At 29.4% G+C, this 12352-nt stretch overlaps 1 protein-coding gene across 3 annotated transcripts; it reads right to left on the bottom strand.

Annotated features, from left to right (window-relative positions):
- Nucleotides 1-3526: 3526 nt before the first annotated feature.
- Nucleotides 3527-11496, bottom strand: LOC110650425 (plant UBX domain-containing protein 11). Of its 3 annotated transcripts, none has more exons than XM_058145251.1 (10): nt 11346-11496; nt 10968-11067; nt 10809-10861; nt 10620-10701; nt 9458-9523; nt 9280-9347; nt 8263-8478; nt 7646-8162; nt 4833-5102; nt 3527-3982 (listed from the first exon to the last, which is right to left on the bottom strand). In XM_058145251.1, the coding sequence occupies exons 2-10, from the start codon at nt 11065-11067 to the stop codon at nt 3738-3740; spliced, it is 1617 nt and encodes a 538-aa protein (XP_058001234.1). In that variant the 5' UTR covers nt 11346-11496; the 3' UTR covers nt 3527-3737. The 3 variants fall into 3 exon arrangements, with proteins under 3 accessions (XP_058001234.1, XP_021661071.2, XP_058001239.1); XM_021805379.2 differs by lacking the exon at nt 11346-11496 and adding an exon at nt 11180-11296; XM_058145256.1 differs by lacking the exon at nt 11346-11496 and adding an exon at nt 11253-11286 and having other exon boundaries at nt 10968-11069.
- Between the last annotated feature and the right edge of the window lie 856 nt (nt 11497-12352).

Genomic DNA, 12352 nt, shown 5'->3' with positions numbered 1-12352 from the left:
CTTTTCTTGTTCTTTTACATAAAATTTAAATATAATTATATTAAATAATTTGAAATTAATAATTATAAGATAGAGATACAAATTTATTAAGATTCATTAAAAATGTTATTTGTATAAATAAAATACTTTCCTATTTTTATAAATAATATTAAGTTATTTTTATAAAATTTTATTGAAAATTATATTATAATAAAAATTTAATTAAATAGACTTTAAACACAAGTACAACTAAGAATTTTATATTTATATAAACTCTAAAATTATATAGACAATTAAATTTTGTCTCAAAAATTATAAATTTATATAAACTTTAAAATTAAAGTAAATATTAAAAATAATAATTACAAATACTATAAATAATGAAGGCTAATTTGGTCAAAGTTAGTGTTTTCTCCCTTCACACATTTATATATTATATAGATATAGATTATAGATAAAACAAATCAATTACATTTATTAATATATAAAATAAAATAAATTAAATTATATTGAAAAAATAAGGGATAAATATTCACATATGTTAATTAATTGAAATAAAAGATTAAAATTTTTCTAATTTGTCAAACTATGATATGAATAATTAATTATGTTAACAATTTTTTATTAATATATTAATTTTGAATTTCTTAAATTACTTTTATGTTTTACAATTTTTATATCATAAAAGTAAAATTTCTTTATTTATTATGTCACAAAATTTTATTATATTAAGATTTATATTTTTTTACATAAATATAGTTATTATTACGAAAATTTTATTTTAAATAGTTTTATTACGAAATATTATTATTTTAATTTTGAATTTTAATAGAATTTAAATTCTTTTTAAAATCATAATTTAAAATATTATTAATTTTATTTTACTTGTTATTTACAAAATATATTAAACTAATAATCGTCATAAATATTTTATCATTGTTTTGTAAGAGATTATTAATTTTACAATATATAATTATTGTTTATTTAATAGTATATCGATTAAACTCTGGTTCGATTCCAAGCAAGCCGGTTTAAAAACCTTGGTTGCCATCATTATTAACTTGTTAATAACATAAAAGTAAACTATTAAGGATTAGAATAATCTAAAAATTTGCAAGGCCTTCAGTTCAAGTTCAAATTAATATAAAGTAATTTATAATATATATAAATTGTAAAAATAAAATTATAATACAATCAACTAATATAATATGAGGAAATTAAATTGAAAAACAAAACATATAAATTGTCCTAAAATATAGAAACTGGACATATTGATTTGTAATGCTGGTTGTAGCTTGAAATACCTCATTTTGTTATGAACAAGAAGATGGACATGTTAGTTTGTTATTGAAATGTTATGCAGTTGTTCAGAGTTATCTTTCCTTAAATTTGTATAACTCTTTATATTAATGCTATTGTGCAGGTTATTTTGTTATCAATTTGCTGAATTTATCACTTTTCTAGCAGTAAAAAGTGAACAGAACATACCAAGTGAGGATGTAGGCATGCAGATGGTGAACAGAACAGAATACTCCACCGCCACTACTTGTGGTCGATGATGAACTTTGGTTCGATGCCATCCACAATGCGATTAGAAAGAAGAATTAGAGAGAAATAATGTCACTGAGTGAATTTTTCAAGCCGCCAGCAATGAGAAAATAAGTAAGAATGTGTTTTGCTCCCAAATATCTGAATTAAAGATTTATTCTCTAAACCTTATGGTTAAGATTAGAGTATAATATGGCAAATAAAAATATTTAAAAATTATTAAAAAAATGCTACATTGGATTTCAAGTGTACAAAATTGCAACGTGCAGTGGTTGATTTTAAAGATTGAATAAAATCATACTTAATGTCAAACGTTAGGAAACCAAAATTAAAATTGAAACATTATGATAAATTTGTAAATTGACCAAAATATTTAGTGTTTTTTATCCAATTAGTCTGAAAAAATAATTAATTTAATGAAAAAAATGAAAAATTTTCACTAAAAAAACACATTATTTTTTAAATAATATTAAAAGATATTAATTATAAATAACATCAAATAAGATAGACTCTTCTAGCATTTTACATTATTTCAATTAAAATTTAAAATAGTGTGTAATTCACCTCACAATATTTTTATAAAACATTCTTTTCTATAAAGTAATTAATTATGAACAATTTTTTATCTTAGAAGAAAAAAAATTACTTCACAAAGAAAAAAACACATGTAATTTTTTTAGTAATACTATAAAATAAAATATAAATTAAAGATAATAATTAATAAGATAAAATCGTTTAACATATCACATTTATAATCTATAATTTAAATTAAAATTATAAATTTATAAAAAATTTAAAATATTTCTAAAAATATAATACAATTTTATAACTCAACTCAATATTTTTGTAAAATGATAATATTTTCTGTAAAATAATTATTTATAAAAAATTACTAACTTAAAAAAATTGCTTCCTATAAAAAACGCATTGAATTTTTTAGTAATATTACAAAAATTTATTAATTAAAATAAAATCAAATAAGGCATAGTAATCTAACATATCATATTTAAAATTTATAACTTAATTAAAATTATCACTTTATAAAAAAATTAAAATTTTACAAAAACAATGATTTAAAAATAATACAACTGATATTTTTTTTCTGTAAAGTGTGTAAGTATATATAATATTAGTACTATTTTAATTATTTTAGTATTTTTCAAATTTTTTACAAATAATTTATCTATTAATTTTTTAAAAAATATTATATATAATTTTTTAATATAAATTAATAAATTTTTCATAATTAATTATTTTATGAAAAATAATACCATTTTCTATACGAAAAGTAATTTTAATTATATATATATATAAAATTTTTACTCAAAATTTCCTCATTTCTTCATACAACTCTTAAGTTTAAATTAAAAACTTATCTTAGTTATTATAGGTAATATTTAATGGATATAATTTAAAAAAGTTGTTTTAAAATTGAAATTTTTATTTTTTAACTTACTAATTAAATTTATTTCATGTGTTCAAATTTGACGTGAGTTAGTACTTAGTAATAGTATTTTGTATTGATAATATGATATAAATGACTTATGAAACTATATTTATTCAAATTAAAAAATAATAGATTTAATGTCTTTATTTAATATATTTATACTTATTATATAATTGTGTATTTTAATTTTACTTATATCTATCAATATATATTCATTTTAATTTGATACAATGACATATATATCCAACGGGCAAAGAAAAATGTCCAATAAACGTATCCGACACTTTTTACACATGTCGAATATTTATTCAATATTTTACAATATTTATTCAATATTTTACAAGTCTTTTATAATAAATATTTTTATTATGTATACTAATAAACATAAAAATGTAGTTAAAATTTTTAAGAGGATAAATATAAATTGAAAAAGGGAAAAAGAAAAAAGAACAAGAAACGGCTTTAAAAGTATGCTTTACAGTCAAGAATATACTCGACCACACTTTCTAGTTCCAATTCGAAAGGCTAAAGGTAGAAATTTACAACCACAAAGAAACTTCAGGGACTTGTATTTACCATAAATGATTTATTGTTTGTTTTCCTTATTTACCAAGTCATCAGGTCTTAGGCGGTCATATGTACTATTGTATTGTAGTTGGATTAATTGCAACTTTAAAGTCGGTAACTTCTGGAAAAAGAAACTACAAGAGATAAAGCGCATCTCAAAAACAGTGGATCAGTCGATGAAACTCTCTCAGAATACTTATTTACCATCACTATTGCCACCATACTGAGTTGAATTTCCATTCCAGAAAGGATTTCTATCACCGAACTGGCTATCATCTTCATCATGTTTCAATGTGTGAATGTTGCTTCCAAAATGGGATGTTGTCGGTTGCCTGCTTCTGTTATCATTTCTACCAGTTGAAGAAGTGCTTTGATTAGGCGAGTAGCTGGAGTAGGGCCTCTCTGATCTTGTTAGGTTGTTCTGCAGTGCTGGATTTGGACCTATAATATCAAAAACATGATGGGGTTAGAAGAATGTCCTACAATAGCAATTTCCTGACATAGCTTTCCATACCATGGATTTCTTGAACACAACTTTAAACATATGTAACAATAAAGAAAAGGGATATCTATATGTGAATTTAATTGAAGAGACTTTCCCTAATTTTGAGCAATTTGCCTGACTTCAATTTTCCAGGAGTACCCATTTGATTCAATAGAAACCTTTTACTTCCATTCTTCACTTAATCCTAACATATCAAAGTCAAACACACATTGAATTTATGGCGTACATGGGTTCTCAGGCATACAGATAGTTGGGTATCATCCTTCAATGGGTGCATGTTTGAACAACAAAAATTATCTTCAAGAGTTGAGAAAAAACACGAGCAAAACAAAACAAATGAAAAAGGCTCCATTTTTGTGAAGCTAATTAATGAGTTTAGCGAGAGAAGAGGAGGGGGGGGGGGGGTTGTTGCGCCACACACTTTTTTTTCTTTCAAAAAAAAATCCCACTAATCCCATGGACCTCCCATTTTTCTCTGTCTGTAAAAGCTATATGAAAATGTTTTAGAAGAAAATCAGAGGGAACATTTTAATACAAGGAAACAGATACAGAAACAAAAAATGTTTGTGAACACAGTTTAATTGCCAGATCATTAGATAAAGCACATCAACAACATTATCCATAAGAATATATGCAAATTTTAATTTGATTGTGTGTGTGTGTGTTCACTAAAAAGTGGCAATAAGAATATACTTGATTGTGGCTATAATTGCCGTAAAAGAAATCTATTCATCTCAGATATTAGAAATAAAAATATTGTCTTCTGAATAAGATATCATCACTTACTATACTCCCACACGCCAGTTTGAGGTTGTCCAGAACTTGATGGACTTGTACTACCACCAAGATAGGAAAGTGGATTGATATATGATAACATCCTTTTTAAGTAAACAAAATATCCCCCATTATTCGTAATTGATGAATCACTGTAAGTTGTAGCAGCAGTTTGGTCAGAAGAGGACCCTCCTCTGTGGTAATTTGTGGCTCTCTGATGAGGGACTACTATCAATGCTTGTCTATCAAACAGACCCAACTCTGACAATGATTTGCTTAAATCTGTGTATGATTAAAGGAAAATTTATGAATGGCAAGCACTTGATGTTAACCCCTTTCCATCAAAAATATGCATATAAGTGAAAAGAAAATAAAGATCAAAAGTTTAAGAAGGTAACTCTTCAATTTGAAACTTTCTTTTCTCAATGAAACGAATTTGAAAACATCTAGATTGTGAATTCAAACTACAAAAGGAAAACAGCATCAACATCAAATGAAGTGATGAAAACAGAAAGCCAGAGGTTACAGGACTTATGCTGTGACATGCGATATAGAACTATAGAAAAGAAATAAAACTGAAAAACAAAGACGGGACTAATGCCACCAGAGTCATGAGGGAAAAGTAGTCATACTTTGATCTATTAGCAAACATAAAAGCACTTGAGCAAAATTCAACATCCACAACTTTCCCAGTTTCTCTAAGTGGATCACTGAACATTTTTGCCAAAGAAAGAAATGTGGCATACATAAAAGGTTAAAATCATTCAATCCATTACAGATTCATACCTCTGTAGGCTAACAAAATAGCAATCAAAAAGTATTCAGTTAAGGATCAAAAGTGATTGTCATAAGCTGATAAGCCCAACATATATTTAATTATTTATCATCTTTATTATACATAGTACATATAAGATAAATCTAAGAGTTAACAGTTCATCCTCTAGAATAATGGACATTGCTTCTTGAGCAAACCTAATTTCATGCTTTATTCAGTACAAAAACATGATGTAGATGCACAGCCAGTTTGTCCACAAAAGCATCAACAACTATACTAAAGTAGGCCACTCCCCATTCAACTTCTTAAGTAAGGGTGAGCACATAACGGTTTTAACCGAAAAACCGAACTGATTTAATTCCTTTTTTCAGTTCGGTTTTTTATTTAATCGGTTCGGTATTGATTTAAGATTTTATGATAGTTCGGTTTTCAGTTCGGTTCAGTTTTTTAACCAAAAAATCATTAAAAAACCAAACCAACTGAATTTTGACCCTATACCAAAGTGTTGTCATTTTTATGGTGGTATAAATAAACATATCCAAAGAGACCTTTCATTTTCTTCTCTTATATCATTCTCAGAATCTGAGTCACATAAACTGAGAAACCATCAGCTCCCTCCCTCTCCTCTTGCTCGCAGACCCTTACTTTCCCATCTCCTTCGCTTTGCTTTGCTGCCCTCGGTTTCATCGCTTCGACCACCAATGACCCATCATCTCATTTTCTCTGTTTTCATTTCCTTCATGAAGACCCTTTCTGTTTCATCTTCCCTCAGCATCATCTCCTTCATGAAGACTCTCTCAGTCTCGTTCTCATTCTACGAGATGAGTCTAAATGAGCTATAATAAGAGAAACCATAGAAGTCACATGTGCAGATCCACCGAGACCCATGTCATGGAGACGAAGACAGTGGCTTCTCCTCTGAGTCATCAACAGCCTTCTGCTTCTCTCCTTCTCCTCTGATCTGATCTTGAAGATAAGGAGGCCTACTCTATTTTATCGGATTTCTTGTTATGAGTTTGAATTAGATGGTTGAATACTTGGGTTTTGTTCAATTTCATGTTTTATGTTTGATTGCATTGATTAAATTGGGGATTTGCATTTTTTATTTTTGAATAGAATTGGGTATTAATTTTGTTGAATCATTTTTGTTAATGGTTGAATTATTTTTATTGTTGTGCTTGTTTATTGCAAGGGATTGAATTATTTGCTGGGTATTGATTGGGATTGACTTGGGTTTGTGCATTCCCTAGCACTGCTGCTTTGGCCGAGAGAGATGGAGTAGGAACCGATAAACCGAACCGAACCGAACTAAAAATTTTTGGTTTGGTTTAATTCAGTTTTCTCCATACTTTGGTTCGGTTCAGTTTGTATAATTTTCTAGTTTGGTTATTCGGTTATTTTGGTTCAGTTCGGTTTGGAACAGAACCGACCGATCGCACACCCCTATTCTTAAGTGATAGCCGCACTAGAAGTCACTTGTTGGAAAATCTAGCAAAAGGAATTTACACCAGGTTACATTTCTTTAATGCAAATGGGACTTGCACATATTTAAAGTTCTGTATTTGAAGCCTTGTAACCCACCACAGACCCACACATATTCAAACAATTGTAGCAACATGTGTAGCGAACTCAGCCTGAAACAGATGCGCACACGTTCAACACTAACAACAGTCAGGAGGAAACTGTTATGGTTAAGGAAACCCTAACAGAGAAGAAAAGAGAAGAATGTAGATAGAGAGAGAAATAGAATAGAAGAAGAGTAGAGAGAGATATTGTATTTCTTGTAAATTTTGGAATGCAATACAAGAGATACAGCTGAAGTATTTATACAGCTGTCTGCCTAGTAACTGCTTCAGCTGACTTATCCAGCTAACTAATAGATTCAGTTAGCTTTCTAACAAACTCAACTACAACTCCCGCCAACTACTAACCTTCTAGAACACATATCTACACTTTATTCTTATACTTTCTCCTATAATACGTAACAGACACTTGGCGAGGTAAAGCATTTACAGAACATGTAAACTGATTGGATAAATAATATTCATACCTTGATTGCTGAACACCTTGCGAGGATAAGGAATAGCAAGATCATATGAACCAATTTCACTTGCTTGGTTTCTGTCCACATAGTCTTTGATCATTCCTAAAGTGCTTTTCACAGAAAATTTGTCTTGTAAGCTTATACCACTGGGCAACCGGATATTTAAATGAACCTCACTCAATGCATTGACACTCTTATCATTATCTAATGTATTAGTCTTCCTATCATCAACACATTCACCACTTCTTTGTGTAGCTTCAATTGTTTCAGTAGTGACTAATTGAGAATCTCCACCAGGAACAACTGAATACTGATTAATAATCTTTTCTTGGTCAGTATGCTCATCTTCATTGCTAGAAGACAAGCCATCAGCTACAGGACTGTCAGGGTCTAGCCTCAGAGGACTGGATAATCCCTTGGTTTCTGCACTAAGAGAAGTTGATTGCTCAGCCCCAACACCCAGTGACTTGTCAGCATTAGTTGATTTTGAAGATGCTTTGTCCTCATATTTAGTACTTTTTCCCTGTTCATATAATTGACAAACCAGCCAAGCATAAATTTCAAATTACAGTTACAAAAACATTAAAGCACATACAAGGAGATGATCAACAGCTTAAATTGACCTCAACAATATGTTCATGACTGTTGTTTTCTTCTATTGTCTCAGAAGTAGCCGACGGTCCACCATCTGAGGATTGTTCATGTTTGTCCACTAAAGGTGGTGGAACAATTGTACCTGAAGAACTCCCTTGCTCAGATGAGCTAATATCAGAAAATCCAGCAGATGGTTCTGGTTTCTTTGAAGTAAGTGCTGCTGTCAGAACAGTTGCAGTTGTTTCCTGCAATTAGTAATCAGATATTTCAATGAAAAACCACCATATTGAAAAATGAATGTGAGATATCAGAGCATCAAATCTTTAAATAACTATGGTATAGAATGCTTTGCATTTGTATGTCAGCATATAGAGGCCTAGAGGCTAGATTGCACTAGCTTCCCATGAAGACTTGTACAGAGATAACTAATAAGCACCTCCCTCAAACACAGTAGATGTTACTGAAAAGCCATTTCTATTAACTGGTTTGGAGATGGTGATGGTGGCAGAGGTGTAGTTGTTAGCCACAATTTTACAACTTAGTGTGGCAGAATTTCAGGATTTGCTATGAACTAGTTGCCAGGTGCAATAATAATGATGCTGATCAGTATTGTTGTACACATTGAAAGAAGCCAAGGATATTAACATGGTATTGGTGATATTTTACTGAACACATGCACTATGGATTTAATCATTTAATCATGCCCGTGAAAGCACTCAAATGGCAGTGCATTTCAATAATTTTCAGATTGGGATTTTATTAAATCCAACAAGGTGAAAAAATGCAAAGCAAGGAAACTTAACTAAGGGAAGATGAAGATCAATCATATACAAAAACTACATTAATGGTGAGTGCAACGCACTGTGGCAAAGTCACAGGATGTCTTTGCAATTTCCTGAAACCTCAGGAATAGTGATTTAGGTGAAAGAGCTTTTGCCTAACATTTGGACATTTCTACAATATCCAAATGAGGTTTGGCCCCTTAAGCATTACAGGGTGTTCACAGAAGGTGCATATGAATAAAGAGACAACCAATACTGGCATACCTGGATATGAAGACTCAACCATGCCTTCTCTAAACTGGAAGCCAAAGCTTCAGCACCAACAATTCCTTCTGAAGGATGACAAAATAAAATAAAATAAAATAATTAAATTTCTGGGACATTATCATGTACCAAATCCTATGTTCACCAAAAACAATAGGTTATAATATAGATATAATACCACTTTTCCAGAGTTGAATTCCATTGTACCCAATAGCTGTTATAGAAGGGGCAGATTTTTGTGGATCTGTAACAAGTTGATGAAAGGATACCTTCTCGCTTTCAAAAGATTGAAAAAACTATGGTCTAGACCAGTAAAATAGAAGAATGACAGCACAAGTGCAAATTGACATGCCTAACAAATGCATTCATGAAGTGCCATGCCAAACCTACTAGTGGAAAAGAAATATGGCATGCAAAGAAGCCATTATCTCTAGAGCTATAAACGAACCAAGCTGCTCAAGGCTGGCTCGATTCAGCTTGTTTAAAAAACGAGCCGAGTTCGAACTCGATTTTTAAGCTTGTTTAATAAACGAAGCGAGTTTGAGCTTCGCAGTATTCGGCTTATTAAAGCTTCTGAACAGGCTAGTTTATAAAAACATTTATATTAATTATTGTATTTTATTATATTATAAATATTTATTATTTTATTTATGAATGTCCTAAAAATAACATATAGTTTAAAACTATAATATAATCAATATATTTATAAAATATAGTTATTTGTAATTTAAATTTAATGTCATCTAATCTAAATTACGTACTTTGAACTTCATAATCCTAAACCTATAACTCATTAGGGCTGTAAATAAGTTGAGCTACTTGCAAGCTGGTCGAAACTTGATTCGATAAAAGCTCAACTTAGCTCGGCTCATTTTCTAAACAAACTAAATTTGAGTTTATTGATATTTGGCTTGACCTCAACATGAGTTCGGCTCGAGTTCGAAAAAATTTTGACGAACCAATCCTGAGCTCTTAAAACTTGGCTTGGCTAGGTTCATTTACACCCTAATTACCTCTGAAAATGGTAACAAAGATAAAATGAATTTGAACTTGGTGCTTTAAAAGGCATTTTAAAGAGTTTTCTCAAATCTCATACCTCTGTTGCCCTAGCCTATATCCTCTCTTCTATTAGTGATGTCTTGTCCATAATTACTAAGTCAAATTACTCATTTAACTTGAGCATACTTCACACAATATTAGGAATAGCACAAAGAAGTACAACACAATGTAGTATCAAGACAACCGGGCAAAGCACAATCTTAGCTCACCATATAACATATTATGATCAAAGTAAGAATGACTAGGATTTGAAAAAGTACGAACAATTCAACAGAGGATACATATTGCAGAAAAATTTGAGGCGTCAGTGCTTGCTTCTGGGATATGCAAGAAAATGCAGTACTTTGACAGTGACTCTCCCACCTGATTGCAGCACACAAAATAATAACCAGCCATTAAGGGCACACATATACATGGGCATTCAGAAAAATTGACTTCAGATTAGAAAAACAGAAAATATATATCTGTACTTTTGAATCAGTCCATGTGGATTTTTCCAATTCAACTGAGTTTTCATCCGAACCTGAAAAACCAAAACAGGAAAACAAAGACAAACAATCAAAAAAATGAAAATAGCTATTAACCCCCAAAAAAAATAAATAAATGAACTTAAATGAAAGGGAAATTACCAGAAATGTAGACAACAAAAAGCTTCTTTTGCTTCTTGGATTCGAGAATGGCTTCAGATATAGAACCTTTGTATGTAAGTGCAGATAGCGAATTTTCCATCTGTATGACAAATTTCAAAGATCAATTTCAGCTAAATTAAAGAGAATAAACAATTACTATACCACATAAAACTAAAAGCAAGGGATCGTTCACTGTAACAGTAAGAATTCACTTCAAAATTAGTTTTCCATCGAAGAAAATAAAACCATAAAATTCCAATTGCAACAAATCTAATCATCACTAACCAATCAGTTCAAATGGCAAAATCAAAGAAAAAGCCCTTTCAGGCAAACAAAAGCCCTAAGGTAAAAACCCTAACTTCAAGTAAAAAATCCCACCTTGTCAGATTTAGAAATGGAATCAGTTTCTGAAATCTGGCGGAGAAAAAGAGAATAATAACTTAAAAGGAATAAAAGAGATGACTCAGTGATTGATTACCCTAAAATTATCTAAATTTCGTACATAATGTAATATTATTTTTTTTAGAACAATATTAGTTTTCTAAACAAATTTTTTTGAAATCCCATAAATGTAATATTATTTATTTATATATAAAAAATTAAATCATGTAAAATGGAATTTATATTTATTAATTTAATTTAATTTAATTTCAATATTTTATTAAAAATTAAATCGAAATCATATGAAATAATTGATAAATTAATTATATAAATTTAAATATATTAATAATTTAATAAAATTATATCTATTTATATGTAAGTAAGATAATTCTTTTTTTTTGGTTTAGTTTGCACTGTACAATGTCTTTGCCCACTTATGTGAATGGAACTAATCCACATTCAAGGAGACTCCAACGTTTGAACTCCTAATTTTATAGATAAAATTTAACTGAAAATGCAACCATTTTGGCTAAGCTAATCACTTATTAATATAACCCAATTTGTTAAGTGTTTATATAATTTATTTTTTAATAATTTTAATTATAATTATATTAAATTAGTTTATAATTCTTAATTATATGATTATCATCTTTTAATCATACTTACCTCTTAATTATAGATATTTCTTTTACTTAAAATTATATAGCCTTATCTAATTTAGTTTCGTGACTGAAAGCGCATCATTCGCAAATTCAAATTTGAGCCTTTGCTACTCTAACACACACACATATATTCATAAAATTGATTTTATTTAATTTACACGTGTCAAAAACATGTCACATATGATTTTAATGTAAAATAAATGTGCGCTGATTTGACTTTCTGAACTGAACGATTGATGATAAAAAAAGGATCTAATATTCTATTGGGTTCTCTAACTCCACTGGATACGTTTGGTTAGCATTTCTACTCATTCAGTTTTTATGAAATTGGAAAAGGATTTG

The sequence above is a fragment of the Hevea brasiliensis genome, chromosome 1 (genome assembly GCF_030052815.1).
Source record: "Hevea brasiliensis isolate MT/VB/25A 57/8 chromosome 1, ASM3005281v1, whole genome shotgun sequence".
Lineage (NCBI taxonomy): Eukaryota > Viridiplantae > Streptophyta > Magnoliopsida > Malpighiales > Euphorbiaceae > Hevea > Hevea brasiliensis.
This window is presented reverse-complemented; position numbering and strand designations above follow the sequence as displayed.

Excerpts from the sequence above, each read along its gene's own strand:
- LOC110650425 (XM_021805379.2), bottom strand. The coding sequence starts at position 11,245 with ATGATTAGATTTGTTGCAATTGGAATTTTATGGTTTTATTTTCTTCGA. Across the intron at positions 9,524-10,619 it reads CTCAAATTTTTCTGCAATAT|ATCCACAAAAATCTGCCCCT; the intron begins GTATCCTCTGTT and ends AACTTGTTACAG. Across the intron at positions 5,103-7,645 it reads CAAGGTGTTCAGCAATCAAG|ATTTAAGCAAATCATTGTCA; the intron begins GTATGAATATTA and ends AATCATACACAG.